We start from the raw sequence: 21,885 nt of genomic DNA on the forward strand, positions 1-21,885 counted from the left end.
TAATGGAATGCAACAGTGTTTGAAATGCTGTGGCAGGTATACACTTTCTGTTTCTCTCTCTCTCTCTCTCTCTCTCTCTCTCTCTCTCTCTCTCTCTCTCTCTCTCTCTGTGTGTGTGTGTGTGTGTGTGTATGTTAAACCAAATTGTCTCACTTGTTCACTCATCTGTTTTTCTGTGAATTAAAAAGTAGGGCCTTTGCTTGCTCACTCTCAGACATGTGCACATGGAGCCTCTCTGTCCTGAGTATCAAGGAGAGCACGTGGCTCAGGCCTGGATAAAGAGCCCTCCTTACAGTGTTCACTGGTACCACTGAATGGGAAAGATGTCCATCTCCTGCTATGATGGACATCAAGGACCCCACAAGCCTGGAGATGTTGAAGGCCATCTTTGCAAACCCTGTGTAAGAGTGAGGCTGCCAGAGGAAGACAGAAATGCAGGGGAAAGTGTTAAAGACAGATGTGGGCTTGGATTTCCTGTCTTTGTGAGCTGAGGTGCAGTGTCTCTTTCAGCAGGGTGGTCTGCCTTGGTTTTCTGACACTAGTAGATAAAGGATTTCAAATTGGCAGCCATGTCCCTGAACTCTCAAGGGACCCAAGGAGGCTGCTGAAGCTACATCTCCATCCCCCTCTGTGGTCCACCTTCACTGATGAGCTTGGGATCCAGCCTCCTCCCTTAAGTCGTACACAAGGACATGGACTGAATGACACGTCTCCCCAAGTTAATATGTTGCAATCCTCATCCCCAAACTGATGGCGTTAGAAGATGAGGTTTGGGAGGAGGGGTTAGTTCACAAGAACTCTAGGAGTGGGGCTAGCATTATTACAAAGGGGACCTCCTTAGGGGCCCCTTTGTTTCTACTGTGTGAGGGAACCACATTAAGGTGGCAGCTACAGTTTGTAAGATGGCCCTCAGCAGACCTGACCATGTTGGATCTTGATCTTGGACATCCAGGCCCCAGGATTATGGAAAGATGTCTGTTGTTCACAAGTCCCAGCCATGGTCCTCTGTTTTAGCAGCTGGTAGGGAAGGTGACACCCTTGTGCTCCCCAGCAGACAACTAACAACCAATCCTGTTGCTAATTGTGATGTAGAGGGAGGACGGTCTACCTAACTTCAGATTTTGTGGGGTCCTTCTTTAGCATCTCATCTCTAGAGACAGCTGTGACCTTTCTGGCGAGGACATGGTCTTTCAAGTTGCCATGGAAATGACAATCTTTAATAGTCCCACAGTCTCTCTGGACAGGAGTTGAACAGGCCAGGTTCTGCATGGCCTTAAGGGATGACTGTTTTGTGATTGCCATGAGCCAGGTTCTTTTTTTTTTTTTTTTTTTTTTTTTTTTTTTTTTTTTTTGGCTCTGTGTGCCTGGCTGGTCTGTCATTAGTCTGTGAGGTTTGGGTTTGGTTATTTGCTTGGGGTTTTGTTGTTGATACTTTTGACTCTGGCTTTTAAAAATAACCTGATGCGTCCGTCTCAAGGCTGGTTTGCAGAACTGCACAGCCTCTGGTGCAGAATGTGCCCCTTGCCCAGCCCTGGGCTTTAGGGTAATCCTTTCGCCTGAATAACTGGTAGCTGGCTGTGGCCAAGCCCGGGTGGGGCTGACCCTGGTGATGGCTGGACGCCAGCCAGCCTTGCCCTGTCACACACAAACAGCTCTCTGGAAGCCCCTTCACAAGAGGAAACAGAAGACAGAACAGGGAGGCATCATTCATTTATTTGAATTAACACAAAATAAAACAAAAATTTGTTGTTGCTGTTGTTGCATATATATTTTTTAAGAAAACCAAACATTTTTGCATATGGGATGTTTCACAATCTGGGAACAAGCCATAGTGCAAGGTTTTCTGAGCAAAAGGCTCAGGACATTCCAGCTCGATGAGGTGGCCAAGGTGACATAGTACAACCCCAGAGCAGTCTGACACCAGCCACACAAGCCTTCGCTCTAGACTGTGGCACTTGGGACTCTTTCAATAGCCACTTTTGCGGCCCATAAAGTCATTTCAGCACTTCCTGTTGTTCTTTCCCCTTCTCTTCAGTCTTCCCTGTCACTTCCTGTTCTGAGTTTTACCACTCCACATACCAAGCACCCAGTAAAACAACATCACATCCCTCACCTCCTCCAAATCCACCTCCAATTCTTCTCTTTTAGTCAGCACCACAAACCCCGATGCCGTTCGCTTCCACAGGGTATTAGCTGGCTGGAAGGACACACTTCAGGGCTGAGGATCCAGTCTCTAGTCTGGTCCTGCAACCTGTTAGCTATTATAGTTTTAGGTATAAGCTAAACATCTCTTACAGAAAACCCAAGATCCAAATTGCTCTAAAATCCAAAGGTTTTTGAGTGCTAACATGATGCCACGGGTAGACAATTTCACGCTGTGAAAACTTCTTTCATGCACATAACATTATTTAAAACACTGTATAAAACTACCTTCAAGCAGTGTGTATACGGTATTATGAACTATAAATGAACTTCATGTTTATACTTGGGTCCCACCCCTCAAGATATCTCATTTAATATACATTCAAATATACCTATGCCTGAAAACGTCTTTAAAATCCAAAACTCTTCTAGTCCCAAGCATTTTGGATAAGGGATAGTCAACCTGTATTTTCTTATTTTTACGACCCCAGTTATCCCGTGTCAACGGTGTGCTATAATAGCAGTGGACGATAGTGTGCCCTGAAAGGTATGTAAATGCAATAGACTGCAAGCAGGGTTCCCCTGGGCACTGTCACCCCCAGCTCAGGTCCTTTCGCACCCATTGAAGACAGCACTGTACTTTCGGCTGTGCGGGGCTGTTGTGACGACATGCACCTTGGCACACTGGGGAGTAGGGTCTTACTGCAGGGACACGAGCCTCTGATTTTCACGTTTATTTGGTGAGCTTCGCTAGCCCACAGCACCAGTCAGGACTGAGTACAGAGCTGTGCTCAGTCTTAAAGTGTATTGCTTTCCATCAAGTTTTCTTGCATTGATCTGCCACCCACAGTTGGATGGTGACATAAGGGTGCAGGGGTGGTGGAAAAACCCAAGCCCCTTTGTTCATCCTTCAGCTCGAAGGGCAATCGTGGCAGTCTGGCCTGGGGCCCTGGCACCTCCTCAGCAGTGCTGGCCCAGGGCTCAGGACCATCTGCTAAGTGATTTCTCATTCCCACTGGAACAGAACTCCCCACAGAATGGGTGGGAGACATGGTTTTACTTTGGATGAACCAATCAGATGAGAACCACGTATCGACATGCAAACATCTACTAGGGATACTGCCTGCTTCAGAAATGCATTGTGGGCTCAACCCTGGACAACTTGGGAGAGCTATACCAGGGACCCTTTTCTTGGGGCTCACTGTCTCAAATGTGGGGCCCTCACTCCCTGAGCTCAGAAATATGCCAATAAAAGGCCTGTAGCTTTAGCCCCCTCCAAGGGTGCCTGGTATACTTCAAATGTCCCTGAAAGAGTCAACTCCTTTGTCCTTTTCACAAAGCCATGCTATGTGGCTACAGAGGTAAGGAAATGCCTCACCTTTTCAGAAAAGCCTACCACATATATGTAACTCAGAGAACACTTCTGGATCCTCCCCCCTCCCTCTAACACATCCCCTACCCTCAGGTGCACATAGATGCATATTACACTTGACAAAATTCATCTTCCTTTGATAATAACCTAGCCTACGCTCCAGGCAATGCCTCTGCAAATGTGTTTGCATAGAGTCAGTCACAATAGAAACAAAACCAGTCACCAGAGGACAAGCTTGAGAGCTACCTGCATAGACTCTTGTTTGGGAGATCCCAATCTTCCTTCCAGTCACTCAAAAAAAAAAAAAATAGATTTGCCTTGGGCAGATCCATCAATGGGATTGAAAACAGCACCTCAGGAGCCTTCCTCGCCCTGGCTGACCCCAAAGCCTGAAAAAGCTGATGCTTTGCTTCAAATCCGTCCAAAAGAAAATGCAGAATAAATAAATATGAGCTTCCATCATGTGCTGCTTGGGAGTTTCCAGCTGTGTGTGGATGCAGCCTTCATGGTGCTCCCGAAGACTCTGAGACAGTCCAAAGGCTCTACCCATCCGTTCCTTCCATCCCCTGGGCCACAGTGAAGCATGTACCCAGGGGGAGTGGAACATGGAGGGGATGGGATGGTTCTTATCTATACTTGCTGAAGAACTAGGTGAGAATCACCTCTGCAGGCTGGCCCCTCCTAGTGCTCATAGAGTCGTGTGGATAGCTTTAGTCAAGCATTGTGGAGTCATGCCTTTGGAAGGGTGGTCTTCTCCCAGGAGTGGGAGAGGTGGACAGAGTCCTGGATAAGGGATGTGTACACATGGCTTTCTTCTCCTGAAGACCCCTGGAAGCCAAGGTTTCTTCTCTCAACATGATCCCTGGGAGCCTGGTGGTCTTTGAAACCTCAGCATTCAGGGCTAAGGTCCAACTGTTGAAGAATCTCCTGCAGAGAGCCCTGCAGCCTGCTCAGAGCCACCACCTCTGTGGAGTAGAGCGAGGCTTCCAGGACGCCATCCAGACTCTCTGGCTTCTGCAGGCCACCGGTCTGAGGCAGGGAGCAGCTCTTGGAGAAGGCCAGCAGACGGAGGAGGTCTCGGAGGTTCTCCAGGTCATTGGCTATTTGCAGCACATTTTGGGAAGGCAGGCTGGTGAGAATTTGTTGATAGACTGCCAGAGTCTGATCCATCTTGGACAAACTCAGAATGGGGTGAAGCCCAGGAATGAAGTCCAAGCCAGTGACCCTCTGCTTGGCGGATACCGACTGCTGTGCAGGAGGAAGAGGAACAACAAGCGCTCAGCAAATGGCAGGGACATCAGTTTCCAGAGCCCTCCATCATGTCTGTGAGCCTGGGCTGCCTCCTTCCTTCTCACCATCCTGGTCCAGGCCCTCCTTATTTCCTGTGGGTTCATTCCGAGCCACTTCACCCTTCACGTCTAACTAAATCTTGAGCAATTCCTTTCTCCAGATGACATCTGTGAAGAACCAGCCATAGCTAGCCTTTACATTCTCTCAAGCATCCTACCCTTATCAGATCTCTCCCTCCTGGTGTTCTTATGTAGGTCTTCCTCATTAGGGTGAAAGCCGTGCCCCTCCCCCACCCTGGTGACTCTGGTTACCCGGAAGGGCTTTCCCCGCCTCTCATTGCTACCCACATGTGGGTACTTGCATCTCTCCATGTGCAGCCCTGATGACTCTTTTTGAAAGATGATGAGAACTTTCACCATGAAATATACAAGTCTCTTATTTTAAGCTGTCCTTGATTCTGAATATTGAACTTCTCCTGGGCTGCCAAGGCCACTGTGAGACATCCACACTAGCCAGGAGTCATGGTAGTCTTCAGATGGCCCCACAAGAAAATCTTTCACAGTACCCCGTTTAAGCCTTAAAACAGCTTGGTGATATGATCTGATGTTACCATTATCAAGATGGTAAAATCAAGGTTTAAAAACACCAAAGAACTTGCCCAAAATCTTACAGTTGGAAAGCTGATGTGGTGATATACACATAGCTTAGATATATCTGAGGAAATGGCTGAAGGTGTAGGCGGCTGGGCCTCAGAGAAAGACCATGGTGGGCACTGACCCCTGTCAGTAACTACACAGAGGACTGGTTGTAAAGGAGGGAAAGATTGCTTTCTGTGTGACTTTGAAAGAAGGGTGAGCCGCAGGCAGGAGAAGCTGTAGCTAAAAAATATTAGAACCCTAATGATCCTCCTGCCCAGTGGAGATTCTGCCGGGAAGCTGGTCATGTGTCAATGGGACACCATGACCTTTAGGGAGTCTTATGTGCTGGGCACTAGATTCGAGGTAGTAGTTTCATGGAGGAAGGAGAATGAGAGAAGCAGAAACAAGGGCTAAGGAAGGAGAGAGAGTGGTCTGTGGAGACAGAGAGGGGCCCAGGTTCTCCCAGACCTGATGTGGGCCTTCCATGCTCAGCTAACCACTGAGGGCAGGGTTTCCTGTAGCACAGTGAAAATGAGCATAGCCTTATGATATCACAGACCCTTATGGGTTCTTAATGGGAGTATAGGACAAAGTTAAATTCCCTAAGGTGCCTTAGGATTAGAATTCTGTGGTACAGGTAGTACAACTGAGCAGTCTAGGTGCTGGGTTTAGAATTGGAACCACTCAGCCCTGTATTCCAGGAGGCAGTAGTGTCAAGAGCCATAATCAGAAAGAAAAGTCACCCTAGACTTATAAATTCTCAGCTTCTAGGAGGTGCATGACATTCAGAAGGTATTCAATGTGTTTCTCAGACCCTGGTTCTAGACCTATTTCTTTGTCCCCCCGCCCCCAAGAGATTTCCTACCGTGTGTGAAATGTCATTGATCCTGGTGACAATGGTCTTGATGAGGGTTTTGGTGTCATCCTGGACTTTCTGGATAGGCACAGCTTGAACATAGGACAGATAGGACCAAAGCCACAGGAACCGGCACAGGGGTCTCCAGCACATTTTCCTCCCTGGGATCCTCTTCTTCTTGGACCTACAAACAGAAGGAATGACAGTTTTCAAGAGCCCAATATAAATCTATCCAATGGCCCTGCTGCCAACCTGCTACAGGATGTGGATGAATAAAATTCGCTTTCTTCCCTGACTAGCTTCCATCTTGTCAAAGACAATTCATTATGGAACTTAGATTACTGAAATGCACACCATTGGGAAGAGTATTGACAGTTCAATAAAACTACAATGATATGTCCTATAGACCATGGAGCAGGACTTGTCAAATGGATTTGATGATGATGTGGGCTTTGTTGCATGCTTCAAGGGAAAGAGAACCAACTCTCATGGTCTAGGTTGAATGTAGTCATTTACTCACTGCCTTCCTGAAGGTAGATCACATAACAACTCAAAACTCTACCTTCCTCCTTATAGTCTACCCATCTCCAAACTTAGATCAAATTAGCTAGTGAATGTGGAAGATCATTAGGGACCCAGGGCTGCCTTGCCCTTCCTGTTAGTCTCACAAGCAGCCCCTTGCTATGTCTGTTGAGGTCTTCATTACTGATTTATAACTTCCTTCCTTTCCCTGTGGAAACCTGAATCCAAGCAGCATCTCTCCACCCAGATGCAGTACACCAAGGAGGGAAGACATTCCTACCCTCCAGCAGCCCAGTGTGACAGGAGAGGCAGAGGCCAACAAGTAGGCTGTGTCAATGCAGGAAGATGGTGCTTCTCAAGGGGACAAGTGTAAGTTATCACAGAAGTCCAGAGGGGGGCGCCTTGGCTGGTGTTGAAGAACAAGAACAGGTTGGGAAAGTAGAGCCCAATTACCATAAGTGACCAAGAGCCCAGAAGTGCAAAGGCGTGGAGGCAGGAGAGAACATAGCACATTCACTTAGAGTGCTAGAACTTGCAGTCATGGAGCCATGAGTTTTAAAATTAACACTATGCAGATTCTTGATTAAGAAACACAGGCCTGATGAGATGCATGAAGCAAAAAGATAATAAAGTGAAATGTATGCAAGCCTGTGGCCAGTGAGCCATGCTAAGGGTGTGTGTACAAGCTTGAAGAATAAATGTGTTCATAAATATTAGGATGAAGAGGATGGAGATGACAGAAAAGCCAACTTCTCCTTTTTCTGTTGTCCTCATTTGGGTCTTGGTGGCAATAGGTCCTCCATCCGTGGTAATATTAGTATAACTCACTCTTTGACAGTATGGCAACATGAGCAATCCGTTTATATATTATTTATAGTGTTTGCTTAACGGTATGCTCTTTTTAATCTGAATTTTACAGAAGAGAAAACAAATGAGGCTCAGAGAGATGAGCCAACTTTCCCAGAGTCATAAAGGTAAGTGTCAGGCTGAGATGTGTGCCGGACATGGCACACCTCTCCGCAGACTCGTTTTCCAAGACTTTAGTTACCCATGTTCATCTGTGATCCAAAAATACTAAATGGAAAATTCCGGCAATGGATAATTCATAAGCTCTCAATTGTGCCATGCTAAGTGTGATTATGAAGTCTTGCGCTGTCTCTGAATCCTGCCCCTCCTGGGGTGTGAATCCTGCCCCTCCTGGGGTGTGAATCCTGCATCATTCCTCATCCAGGGTCGTCTAACACTGTGTACATCACTTGCCTCTGAGCCACTTGGTAGCTGCATTGGACATCAGATCAACTGTCGTGGAATCACAGTGTTGGGTTTCTGTTAACCTTTATTTAATTTACTAACGGTCCTAAAGCAAGAAGTGTATAGTCAGAGAAAGCATAAAGATCCAAGGAGAGAGGAATTTGAATGCTATGGGTCTATCTAAGGAAGACATGGACATAAGTGGTCTTACACGTTTCCAGGGGTCCACCAGAAGTCCCAGAACATATTCTCCACAGATCAGTGGGGGCTGCTAACTGATATCCCGCCCCCATTGAGTTCCCTGAAACACCAACCAAGGAAGCAAGTGTAACAGTTAGGCCCCAGGTTTTAACTGCAGGCTCTGTGTTTTGTTGTTTGTTTGTTTTCTATCTGTCTCTGGGAAGGAGCGTTAACTTATCTGGTCCTACGAGTGAAATGGAACTAACACAAGCACTGGCATCAAATGGTAAATGAGAGGAATTTTTTATAACCCTGCCTATCTTGGCTTGTGTCTGGCTCAGGGTTGAGGGAGTAAATGCCAGCTACTTAAAAATTATTGGAATTACTGGGCAGAGCTTGAAATGCTCAGGGCAATAGCACCTGCAGCTGACTCTGAGTCCAGCTCTTGGCCCATTGCCTCCCACGGCATCCCAAATAGGTACCTGGTGCTTGCAGATTTTCCCCTGCAGCACAAGAATGTGTGGCATTCATTTCTAAGATTTATATGTTGATGACACCCTCCTTCCTGACCAAATTTACTAGCAGATTAACTATGGTCATATCGTTGCTATTTTCACACAGTGGCCACCCTGTACTATCAGAACAGACAAGCAGGTTTACAAGGCCTCTCTCGACATGGGTAACACGCCTCAGTGGATGCTGGCCATAAATCACAGTGCTCTGGAAACATAGGATTGAGATGCTGTCACTGAGTAAGCATGCTGAAGATGATAGGCCAGGCTTCTGGGGCACGCATTTGGGGGTTGCAGAGAGAAGTGGTCGCATATCCATCTGAGATCAAAGTCATGTTAAGAACTGATGCCCCAACAACACATAACACACTTATGCAACCCAGACACACGTACACAAACACATCAAGATACATAACCATGTTGTGGAGACTTCTAGTTTTCCTGATGTCTTATTTCTCTCTCTTTCCCAGTTGAAGACACTCCAAGTCCTAAGGGAGGCACGTGGCCATAGAGAATAACTGCTGGGCTTGCTTCTACCACTAGGTACAGTTATGCAGCCAAATGCTGATGGATTAAACAAAAGCAGATGAACCAGTGGCAGCTCTCCACGTTGTTTATGGTGACCCATGCATAACTGCCATTTTAGCATTTGTGAGGCTAAGGCAGGGGAGTTTCTTGTCAGTTCCAGCCCAGCCTGAGCTACAGAGCAAGACCTTGTCTCAGAAAAAGCAAAAATCCCAAATAAATAAATAGTGCTCATAAAATTAAAAAGCAAAATAACATCCTTCTGTTATAAGAATGTGTTGTTAATTGCAATGGAAGGAGGAGATTGATCCAATGCTCTGGTTAACTCTGAGGATGATAGAACACTTTCTAGTTGCCAGTAAGAATTGGGGGTGGGGGGGCGGGGGAGGGGGGAAGGCTGGTTGGAGCTCAAGAGAAAGAAGCCATGGAAGTAATTCCAGGGAGCTGAGGGAGTGGGTGAGCAGGGAGACAGGCTACTGGCAGCTACCTGGCCACAAAAACCTTTTTAGAAATTTCTGAAGTGAGTTTAACCACTTATGAGTTGTTATAGCCTAAGAGCTGACTGAGAAATTGCTAAAACTCTGATGCAGAACACAATGTTCCTCACATCTGGGACTACTGCAGCAGAGCCTGGAAAGAAGAGGGACCGTTCGGGCAGACAGGGTGGGCACTGCGAGGCTACCTCCCTGCCCTCTACTTCTGTTTTACATTCAGGTTGTCTCACTGGAAAGCTCTTCTGTGGGCTCTCTGCCTTCCCCTGCCGTCTACCCATGCGTGCCTCGCCTTCACCATTGTGACTCCCTGGTAGGGCACACTGGAGAGGTTAAAAGAACAGAGAGGGGAGGCTCTGAGGTAGCTCCAGGCAGTGACACATCTACAGAAAAAGGCTCAAGACTGATGCAAGAGGCTGGTAGGGCTGCACCATCAGCCCCCCAGTTCTCCTTTTCTGATCTCACCTGGATCCTGGACAACCTCCCTAGCTAGGTGATTCTTTACCTACATCTCCAGAGGGAAAGTCTATGCTGCCACCTTCCCTGCAGACAAGATCACACCCTAATTCCCCCAAGACACTGGTTGTCTCAGGCGTGAGCACCCTCACCATCCTTCCATTCAGAGGACAGGGCAGACCCTTCAGGACAAGATGGGTGGGGATGGGCACAACTGTTTGCTTCTTCAGATCCAGACAGCGGAGCCCAGGTCAGGCCTGCCACAGTCTCCATGCAGCAATGGGGGAAATGTTGGCAACTGGGGAAGCGCTGGGTGACAAAGGCAACTGCTGGCCAATGCTGCCATCCTTGGGCTTAGCCTACCTTCCCCTGGTTGACCACACCAGAGATTAGCAAGAGACCCAAAGTACACACACACACACACACACACACACACACACACACACACACACTCTTCTTTCTTCTCTTCTCCAGTCATCAGATTTTTATAGATTTTTTTTCCTGATAGTCTTTGGTATGCTACTATGAATTAAATTCAGATAATGTTTGCCTATGGAGCACATGAAAATATCTGAGAAATGCAAATCAAAACCACAGCGAGATATCATCTCACCTCCGAATGGCTTTTGTCAAAAAGACAAAAGATAGCAGATGCTGGGGACCGGGTGTGGGGAAGGCGAAGGCTCATACATTACTAATGAGACTGTAAATGAATCCGGCCCCTATGCAAAACAGTGTGGGGATGTTTCTGAAAACTAAAAATAGAACTACCTTATGATCCAGCAGCCCTGTGTCTAGGCATATACCCAGAGAAAAGAAGCCAGTATGTCACAGAGATATTTTGCCTCCATGTTTATAACCAAGATATGGAATCAAATCTAAGTGCCCATTGAGATAGGAGTGAATAAATAAAATTTGGTACATATCCACAATGAAATAGAATTCACCATAAAATGAATGAAATATTGCCATCGATGCAATATGAATGAAGTTGGAGGACATTATGCTGATCCCAAAGCATGGAGAAGAGAATAACAAGTCTCAGAACTTCAGCGGGGTGTGGGAAGAGAGAACAGAGCGGCTACTGCTCAGTACAGGGAATGTTAGCTAGGAGGTGTGACTTCTTTTTAAATGTTTTTATCAGGGCTGGAGAGATGGCACCGTAGTCCCGAGAGCACACTGCTTGCTCTTCCAGAGGATCTGAGCTCAGTTCTCAGCACCAATGTCAAGTTGCTCATAGCTGCCAGTAACTGTAGATCCAGGGAGATCACAGGTCTCTAGCTCTGAGGGCATCGAACTCATGCTCTCTGTGTCTTTGTGTCTTTGTGTCTGTGTCTGTGTCTGTGTCTGTGTCTGTCTGTATCTGTATTTGTGTCTGTGTCTTTGTATGTCTACGTCTGTGTCCATGTCTGTGTGTCTGTGTATATGTCTGTGTCTTTGTGTCTGTCTGTATCTGTGTCTGTCTGTCTGTATCTGTATTTGTGTGTCTGTGTGTTTGTGTCTGTGTGTCTGTCTGTATCTGTGTGTCTGTGTCTGTATCTGTTTCTGTATGTCTGTGTCTGAATCTGTGTTTGTGTGTCTGTGAGTTTGTATGTCTGTCTGTCTGTATTTGTATCTGTGTCTGTCTGTGTCTATATCTGTTTCTGTTTGTCTGTGCCTATGTGTCTGTGTTTGTATCTGTGTCTGTGTGTCTATCTGTCTGTGTCTGTAACTGTGATGTGTGTCTGTGTGTCTGTCTCTCTCTGTCTCTTTCTGTGTCTGTCTTTCTGTCTCTCTCCCCCCTTCTCTTAAAAGTAACAAGTTATTTTTTACATTTAATAAGTTAATAAAATATTCTTTTAAATTAAAATTTTGCATGTATATACATATATACAGTGTGTGTGTATATACTAGCACACACTTTAGCCACTGACACATCTTTTCTGCCTTCTCAATATTGATTTTATCCGAGCTATCTTGAATTGTCCAACTAATTATTGTGCATGGCTATCTTACTGAATTACAGAGTGTTAGAAAATATTTCTCTTGGGCTGGCAAGATAGCTCAGTGGATAAAGGCAGTTATTAGCAAGCCCAATAACCTGAATTCTATCCCTGAGACCTAAAGGCTGGACCCCACAACCTGTTTTCTGACCTTCACATGCACCCTGCTGCTCATGTATGTCTACCCTTCCCTCTCTCTCACACACACACTAAATAGGCAAACAAATGAACAAATAAATAAGGGCTGGTGAGATGTCTCAGAGGAGACATCTCTGAGAGAACGGCACTTTCTCCCAAGCCTGATGACCTGAGATCAATTCCCATAATCCATATGGTAGAAGAAACCAGTTGCTTCCTGCAAGTTGTCTTCCGACTTCCACACATCATGTGCCATGGCTCTCTTGGACAGACACACACACACACACACACAGAATTTTTTTAAAGTTTTTTGTTGTTGTTGTTTTGTTTTTTGGATTTGCCCTTGCTGCAGGTGATCTCTGGGGGATTTCAGCTCATTCTTCAAGTGTTGGCCACAGTATACAATTTGAAAATCACTAAGCTTAGCAGGAGCAATTTTCTCTTCTTTGCAACCAAAGACCTTGCTTGAGAAATCATGCTGACATTCCTAGCTGGTAGGCACAGTGTGGGTGAGGGGGTTATATTCTTCTCATTCCCATTAGGGAAAGCAAATAGATTTCAATTCCGGCGTCAACTCTGATCAATTTTCAGTGGCTCCCTAGAGCACTGTCTGAAAGGAATCTGGAACTCCTGCCATACACACCCGTGGGGGGTGGGGGGAGACCACAATCCATTAGTGACACCTGCACGTGGTTCAGCATCTACCAAGGGCCTGACGCTGGGCAGGTGTTGATTCGATTTTTGTTGAATGAATACGTATTCCCCATTCTTCATTGCCATTGGCCGACCAGGCTAACCTGTCCCTAAGGTAGCTTCCCTCTGAAAAGTATCTTTCTTTGTTTTGAGATGCCCTCACATAGACTGGACTAACCTTGAACTCTTCCTTCTCCTGATTCTGTCTTCCTTGTGCCGAGATTACAAAGGCATGGCCTGCCATTTTAGAATTTACTTTTGCCCCACAGAAATACCTAAGAGGCTGTCTTAAAAAGTGCCTCAGTGCCTGGCTTTCCCTTCCTCCAAAGCTTTGGATCCCTCCACGTCTCCTCTGTATCCCACACCTATGTAGTTCTGATTTCTTTCAGCTCCTGAGCTCTGCCGTGTGGATTGTCATTCCCAGTGACTCCCCACCACAGACCCATCCATGAGCCTGTCCATTTCCAGTGCTCTAGGAGCCCGGTCTTTGCCAAGGGACCCATGCTGAGCTCTTCCTGCCTACTTTGTGACTTCCCTGCAGAACTCTGTGGCACTCCTGAGTGCACACAGACGGAGTCTTAGTCTATGGTTTAGTGGAAATGTCAGCATGGACATGATTGTAGATTCAGAGAGCTGACAGGCAGCAGGAGAGATGGGAGCATGCGGTTTTCTGTAGAGCAGGGCATGTCTGCTTTCCCATGGGGAGCAAGGGCTGAGCTGCCTGGTGTATCTGAGTGCCTTGTCTTTCCTTATAACCTAACTCTGTATTTCTGGGAGGCAACACTGTATGGACAGAGAATTACAAGGCTGTGTCCATGGGCCAGAATGCTGAGTGAGACACCCCCCACAAGAATTCCATGTTTCTGGAGACCTTGCTCTATCTCCCTGTCTCCCATGGGCCTCTAGGGGGATGCAGGCTGGGGTGCAACAATGACTGGTACTCTGTAAAGGAAATCGTCTCAGGCAGCCATCTCTGCATCCCACATGGCTCACTCAGACATGCGAGGCATTCGCCTGGGGCTGATGGACAAGAATTCATTGCGGCATCCCTGGCTCTGTCTTTGGCTCTTTGAGCTTTTTCCTGGAACACAAGGGAGAAAAATATTCCCCCAGATACCAAGAAGAACTTGTTACTTGGGTTTGAGATCTACCAGATATGAGAAGGATGCTTCTTTAGCCAACATAGGCATGTTCCCCTCAGCCCAGTGTCCTTGAGTGCTTGAGAAAGGAAAGAACCAAAAAAGAAGTCTTGGGAGGGGAGGGGAGGGGTGCTTCTCTCATGCCTCAGTGAAACACGTGATCAGCGTGGTCCTCATACTCTCCAGGAGAGTGACCTGTCCATTAGATATGCCTCCTTTCAAGTTTGGTTCCATACACTGTACAGATCAGGAAAAGGTCAGAAATGCTCCCCCAGCCCCAGCTGACCACTGTCCATCAAGAACTCTACAAAAAATATAACTCTCCCTACTGGAAGTCCATTCCCACCTTGCAAAGGGCGCCCAGAGAGCCTATGTTCCCAGGATGGTGCCACCAAGTCCCTGCCCTCTGCCTACCTCTCCTGAACACCATGCTCCCAATAGAAATGACTGGATTGCCTTGTCCTCTCCCAAGCAGCAATTCACACAAGGCAGCGTGGTATCTGACCATATTTAATGCACCACCTCTGCCAGTAAGACACAGATGAGTGTGAGGGCACCATACCCACAGTGCAGTCTAACAAACCCCAGCGAGAAAGAAAGCTGAAGGAGGCGGGGCATGCTGGGGCCTCAGGCTGGCAATAAGTATTTAACCATCTTGGGTAGAAATGCCTACCAGTAAAAAAAAAAAAAATGTGCAAGTTACAGGCCTTCCCCATGATCCCTGTTCCCCTGAAGAAGATAATTTGCATGGCTTTGGGACAGATGTGAGAGTCCTAGCTTTTCTTGTTGTTGATGATAGTTCATTTGGTGGTGGTGATGGTGGTGGTGTGTGAGTGTGTGTGTGTTTGCCCACACATGCTGAGGGTGAGGATGGAAGGAGATTTGGTTCTTCCTGACAGTTTTTCTATCCACTTCTACTTAACAATAGTTTCAGTACTAGGTAGGTCCTCATTGGAAAATGAATTCTCCCAGCAAAGCAAAGCTGTATCTGGCCTCCAGGAGGGCGGAAAGCTGAGGCTGCTTCACTGCATGCCCAGCCTTGCTCTTTCCATCTGACTAGTGTGGGATTTGTTCATCTCAGCTCCCTAACCGTCAAGTCTGCAGACCAAAGACAGGCTTGGAGTCCTGGCTGGCTTTGTGAGAACAGGTTGGTGCCCTGTGGGCACAGGCCGGCCCAGCCAGGAATCAAATGCCCTTCAGCTCCCAGCTGCCTTCCCTCTATCTGCAGAGTCCCTCACTGCAAAACTACTTAGTTCAGTACCAAGCTGTCCATACTACCTCCTTCTTGCCTCAGTTTCTCTAATTTCCAGAGTTGGGTGGGGTGCTGTCAGAAAGACTGGCTGAGGAGAAAGTAGCGCGCCTAGGGCCTTACCTTGCAGCTGCTGGAGCAGGGATTCCTCCGGGGCTCCATGCCTGCCTGCCCCTCTTATAGCTGCCCCAGTGCCACTTGCGCAACTGCCCGGCCAGCCCCAGTGCCTGAGAGCGCCAACTCCCGCCCCACCCAGCGGGCCAGCAACAGTGGCGGAGGCAGCCTAGTGCTCCATGCAGGAGCCGGTCCGGCTCTGGGAGCCTCAAGGGAGGACTTCAGCCGCGCCCTCAGCTTGATATGAGCCGGTAATCCTCGAGGACGCGCCAGTAGCTACTAAACAGCAGTAGTTTAAGGACGGGTCCCTTGGGATGGTGCTTCCAGCACGGTGGGGAGCAGCCGGGCGGGCAGCTCCAGAAGGCCAGCTTGGGGAACAGGGAGGCCAGTGAGCCAGGACTCTACCAGCCGCTTCTTCCGATGACGGTTCTTTGCATTCCTAACCTGGCTGCTCAGAGGAGAAACTGGTCCCACGCTCAGGACAGCTTGTCTTCCTTTGGTACCGGAAAGACAGTCGACTCATTTCGTCCTATGACGGCACAGAATGCACTTGCTTCGAAGGTTACAAGTATTTAGGGATGCTCTGGACCAGTCCTAGGGGCAGGTGGCAAGGGTCAGTTTTGTTTTTGTGTTTGTGTTTTTGTTTTCATTAGGGCAAGAATATCCTTGGGATAATGGGAGGAAACAGATACGGAAGAGTTTAGCTTCCTGTCTTAAAACCTCAGTTAACTGTTAAGATTAGAGATAGCCAGGGATGCGGGTGTGAAAAACTGGATCAGGCCTATTGAGGTCACCCCAACTGAAAACAGCTTTGAAAACAAACCATCACCCTCAGAACCAACCAGACAGTTACATTGAGTAGAAGGACCCTGATTAACCCCGAAATCCTGCCTTGATTTGGTACCACCCACGAAATAGAATGATTTTTTTTTAAATTATTAAATGGCTGGGAAACAAACAAGAACAATAGTTCTGGTATGAGAAGTTTAAGAAGTTTAAATTTGCCGGGCAGTGGTGGTGCATGCCTATAATCCCAGCACTTGGGAGGCAGAGGCAGGTGGATTTTTGAGTTCGAGGCCAGCCTGGTCTACAGAGTGAGTTCCAGGACAGTCAGGGCTACAGAGAAACCCTGTCTCGAAAAACAAAACAAAACAAAACAAAACAAAACAAAACAAAAAAAAGTTTAAATTTTAGCATCACCAAATAAAGTTCTGAATTTGGTCAACCAAAAATTGTCTTGTTTTCTCTTGTGTAAGTACCCACAGGGTAACCTTCATTTCTCTCTTGGCCTGCAAAGCAGGAATTGTTTGCCAACCTGCAAACTCTGAAGTATACACACACGCACGCCTGTGCTGGCTTCTTATGGCTCTCGGTTCTGCCAGCCTCTCTATGGGTACGCCTGGAGGCTGGTCCATCCCTCTGCCCACAGAAGCCCCCTGTTTTGCATAGGCCCTGCTCCATCACCGGGAGGCTTCCTTGACTATGGACAGAGCACAGGGGCCTCTGCCATTTACTCTCGAAGTCCTGGTACCTTCACGGTGCCAACAGGAAAGGTTTGCTGAGGTGACTTCCGGCTTATCACGCACCACACAGCTGTCAGGCTAGCGCACATCAGGATGAATATTCTTCTAGATTTGAGGCACTGGAAAGGAGGGGGTACTTCTTTTAAACTTGAGAAAATATATTTGTGATAATGCTGTGAAAGAAACGAGGAAAACCAGGTTTAAGGCGGGCCCCGGAGACAACCGTCATATTGTATTTGAGACTTCCTAACGGAAGCTTGCTCCTCAAAGACAACCCATCCTGTGAAGCTACAGGTTTCTTTGCTCATCACCAAATCCAAGTTAAGAGCTCAGTGCCTGCCTACCACAAAGCTAGAATATCTTTTATTTATCCAGTCACAATTCCATAGGTGTAAACTATATACATTGATCACATATATCCCAACTCCTGTCCATCCCCAAGATACTCCCAACGACAACATCCCCTGCCCCCTTTCATGCCCTAATACTTCGTGTTGGAACGTTGACTGATAGTGCTGGCTTGATCTTATATAGGTTTCTCCAGGTAACATGACTTCAATAAATGCCCAGAAGATGGTATTCCATACTGCTCTTCCTTATCCTCCAAGTCTGACATCCGTTACCCTCTTCTGTAATGTTCTCTAGGTCTGGGGAGGGAAGTTGATATAGGTATTCTGTTCTCACTCACTCTCAGCATTTTAACCTATCACGAGTCTGTGCATTAACTGCTGACTGCAGCTTCAGAGAGAGGCTCCTCTGGCTGAGGCTCAGGGCAGCATTACTTAATAAGTATGAACATGAATGTTCAGCAGGCAACTTGACAACACACCCATTTACAAAAACCCCAGTAGAAGGCTCCCTGCCTATAACCTCTCTAAGCTGGGCTTTTGACCAGATGTATAGTATTAGGCATCGATTCTGTTCTGTGAAGTAGGCCTCAAGTCCAATCCAAAGTCAATTGGTTGTGCCCAAACTGTCGTGCCACTTTTGCGTTTGTGGTTACATCTTGCCTGGCAAGGTAGTATTGCAGTGTGCAGGGCTCTCCAGTGGAAAATATCACGGATGGCTTTTCTCTCCTGGCCACCTGCCATAGCACCTGCTAGCACTGTGTAAGCTAGACAGCCAGGAAGAAGTTTCCCAGCTTGATGGTTTCTATGTCCTACAACCATGGTATGTTGTGATTTTTCAGCAATGGGGTCTTGCTATCTATTTCTGGAGAGCAGCCAAGGGCTGGGTTGTTTTAGCTGGCCAATAGCTTGTAAGGAGTTATCTCAAGCCTGGCACTATGATTTTCATATAATAACCTATGTCTTCTGTGTTTAACATTTATTTTTAGATGAAATTTTCTAACACAATGGTGAAAAGTAATACAATGAATTATACGCATTACCTATATGTAATAATTACTATTTTCCATAGTTTAGCTTCAGTTTTTCAAAATTATTTTAAAGCAAATTGCCGACACTATGACATTGTCATCCCCCTAAATATTTGGGTATTTTCTAAAAACTAAGGTTTTTTTTGTTTTTTTTTTTTTTTTAAATTTAACCATAAGACCACTATCAAACAATAGCAATTCTTTTTTTTTTTTTAAATTAATCATTCCATTCATTTACATCTCAAATGATACCCTACTTCCTGGTTACCCCTCTACCAACCACCATCCAACTACCATCCCACAGTCATCCTCCCCCCTCCTCTTTGCCTCTATGAGGGTGCTCCCCTACCCATCCACCCTCTCCTGCCCCACCTCTCCAGCATTCTCCTATGCTGGGGCATCAAGCCTCCCCAGGACCAAGGGCCTCCCCTCCTGTTGCTGTCAGGCAAGGCCATCCTCTGCTACATATGTATCTGGAGCCATGGATCTCTCCAGGTACATTCCATGGTTGGTGGTCTAGTCTCTGGGAGCACTGGGTGGTCAGGGCAGCCTATGTTGTTCTTCCAGTGGGGTTGCAGTCCCCCTCTGCTCTTCCAGTCCTTCTGCAGCTCCCCTACCAGGTTCCTTGAGCTCAGTCTGATGGTTGGCTCCAAGTATCCATAGCAATTCTTTAAAATCATGAAAGTATGCATCATATTTAATCCAAACATCTCGCAGTTATCTTATATAATCACTTTGTTAGAATCTGGTTGTTTTACTCCTAATACGAATTTTTTTTTCTTGGTGCTAAGTGTGTGCTCTACTACTGAACTACACTCCTATTCTCCACATGTGTTTATTGAAGGAAATAAAGGCTAAAGGCAGGAAAGAGAAAATGAAGATATGCATGTGTGGAAACCAGAAAGGGTTAGTTAGCATTAGCGTTGGCAGTGGCTGAGACATTGATTGCCATCAAGAAAGGGGAAATAACGCTGAATGTTCAGCTCAGGGAATTAGCAACATTACTGACAAGCAGTGCAATTGAAATATACAGACATTTAAAGGCACATTGTGAAATAATATTCATGATGCAGTAACATGACATATTGTAAATGACAATGGATAAGATTATAAAATAGGCAAAACATGGTGCCACATGCCTACAGCCCAGCCCTTGGGGGTGGGAGGCAGTGGGAAATGGACCTCTGTGAGCCCGAGGCCAGCATAGTCTACATAGTTCCAAGACAGCTGGGTCAGCATAGTGCTATGACCTTGACTCAAAAACTTTACAAAATGGCCAGCGTTTCCAGATCATGAATGAGCAGGTAAGCATGCTTACACTGAGATACAATGTATTGCTGGGAGTGCAGTTAGCAAGGACTTTGGCCTCTTACCTCATTCCTAAGCTCTTATGATTTAAAAATTATCCATAAAGACCATTTAAGAAAGACGAAAGAGAGGACAGTGGGACGCATGTGACTATGATCAAAATATGTTCACGTATGAATGGTGCCACAAGGAACATGTTACTCTGCACACTTAATGTGAGCTAAGGAAATAGAAAATGCCCACACGGATGATCCCACCTCCCTCAGGGATTGGAGCCAGGGCCTTGAGTGTGCTGAGTGAGTGTTCTACCCCTGAGCTAAAGCTCCAGCCCAGGACTCACTTCTTAAAGAGAAAACTTTTTATCCTATGGGAATGAGTTAATTTCACTTTTTTAAAGGACATATATAATCAAGTTTCCCTTGACCTCAACATCTTTGTGACTTTGCTCCAAGAGAAGGCTTAGTTTATTTGTAGGGCTTGACAGTCTCGGGCCAAGCCACCCCGAACGCCACCTTCTTAGAGGACACTAGGGTAACTTCTACCTGAACTGAGCAACACTGACAAAGAATAAGTCAGCTGAGAATGCTGGCATACACCTGTAATCCTGGCCTTGGGAGTTGAAGGCAGAGAGGTCAGCCAGGCTACTACTACTTTAAGATCCAATCTTAAAAAAATAGAAAGAAAGAAAGAAAGAAAGAAAGAAAGAAAGAAAGAAAGAAAGAAAAAAGAAAGAAAGAAAGAAAGAAAGAAAGAAAGAAAGAAAGAAGTTAAGAAAGGACATCAAACACTATTTTTTCAATATTCTGTCTGTCTGTCTGTTTGTCTGTCTCTTTTTTATGTGATGCTGGGATTTCAGTCTAGGGCTGTGAGCACAGTAGATCAACTTTGTTCCACTCTGCTACATTCCCAGTCCCTTTTTGTTTGTTTGTTTGTTTGTTTGTTTGTTTGTTTTGTTTGTTTTTTTGGCTTCTTGCTTTGGCTTTGGTTTTGGGGGGTGTTGTTTGTTTGTTTGTTTGTTTGTTTTCCTTTTGCTTTGCTTTGCTTTGTTTTGAGACAGGGCTTCTCTGTGTGGATTTGGCTGTCCCGGAACTCACTCTGTAGATCAGGCTAGCCTCAAACTCAGAGATTGACCTTCCTCTGACTTCTTAGTGCTGGGATTAAAGGTGAGCTCCTCTGCAGCTTGGCCCTTTTAGTGTTTTTGAGACAGGGTCTCCCTGAGTTGTCCAGTCTTGTCTTGAACTCTCCGCCTTCCAACCTTAGCTTCTTGAGTAGTGTGAACTACAATTGAGACCATGCCCAGCTCTAAATAAAAACTCAAAAGGGACAAAGAGACTCAAAGACGTGATTTCCTGTAAGCCCACCCCTCCTTAGTTACTGCAACATGTTTCCACCGTGTCCTTTCTAGGTTAGTGTTCTACCTTTCCATATGTATTTCCTTTTGAAAATGTCTGTACTGGGTAATGAAGCAGAGACTGAGGAATGGCCAGCCAATAACTGTCCCAGCTTGAGACCTATCCCATGGGCAAAGCACCAATCCTTGACACTATTAATGATATTGTGCTTGCAGACAGGAACCTAGCATATCTGTCCTCTGAGAGGCTCCACCCAGAAGCCTCCACTCAGACAGATGCAGACACCCACAGCCAAACATTGTCTGGAGCTCGGGGACTCTTATAGAAGAGTTGGGGAAGAACTGAGGGCCCCAAAGGAGATAGGAACTCCACAGGAAGACCAACAGAGTCAACTAACCTGGACCCTTGGGGCTCTCAGAGGCTGAACCACCAAACAAAGAGCATACATGGGCTGGACCTAGGCCCCTCTGTACATATGTAGCAGATGTGCAGCTTGGTCTTCATGTGGGTCCCCCAACACTGGAGCAGGAGGATATCCCTGAAGCTGTTGCCTGTCGGTAGAATATGTTCCTCTAACTGGGCTGCCTTGTCTGGCCTCAGTGGGAGAGGAGGTGCCTAAGTCTGTAGAGACTTGATGTGCCAGGGTGAGGCAAAATGGTGGGGGGGAGCTCCACCCTCTCAGAAGGGAAAGGGGAGATGAAGAACAGCAATCGGGATGTAAAGTGAGCAAATAAATAAATAAACAAGCAAAAACAATAACAGCAACAACAAAAT

The 21,885-nt window shown here is 46.5% G+C and overlaps 1 protein-coding gene across 2 annotated transcripts; it reads right to left on the bottom strand.

The window, feature by feature from the left end:
• Nucleotides 1-1,694: 1,694 nt before the first annotated feature.
• On the bottom strand, nt 1,695-15,616 carry Lep (leptin). 2 transcript variants are annotated; one of them, XM_076913624.1, is made up of 3 exons: nt 15,560-15,616; nt 6,308-6,482; nt 1,695-4,759 (listed from the first exon to the last, which is right to left on the bottom strand). In XM_076913624.1, exons 2-3 carry the CDS (start codon nt 6,449-6,451, stop codon nt 4,403-4,405), a joined length of 501 nt encoding a protein of 166 aa, XP_076769739.1. In that variant the 5' UTR covers nt 6,452-6,482; nt 15,560-15,616; the 3' UTR covers nt 1,695-4,402. The 2 variants fall into 2 exon arrangements, with proteins under 2 accessions (XP_076769739.1, XP_034374713.1); XM_034518822.2 differs by having other exon boundaries at nt 1,695-4,762.
• Nucleotides 15,617-21,885: the final 6,269 nt, after the last annotated feature.

Source organism: Arvicanthis niloticus, chromosome 15 (genome assembly GCF_011762505.2).
Source record: "Arvicanthis niloticus isolate mArvNil1 chromosome 15, mArvNil1.pat.X, whole genome shotgun sequence".
Classification (NCBI taxonomy): domain Eukaryota; kingdom Metazoa; phylum Chordata; class Mammalia; order Rodentia; family Muridae; genus Arvicanthis; species Arvicanthis niloticus.

Excerpts from the sequence above, each read along its gene's own strand:
- Lep (XM_034518822.2), bottom strand. The coding sequence starts at position 6,451 with ATGTGCTGGAGACCCCTGTGCCGGTTCCTGTGGCTTTGGTCCTATCTG. Across the intron at positions 4,763-6,307 it reads TCAATGACATTTCACACACG|CAGTCGGTATCCGCCAAGCA; the intron begins GTAGGAAATCTC and ends CCTCCTGCACAG.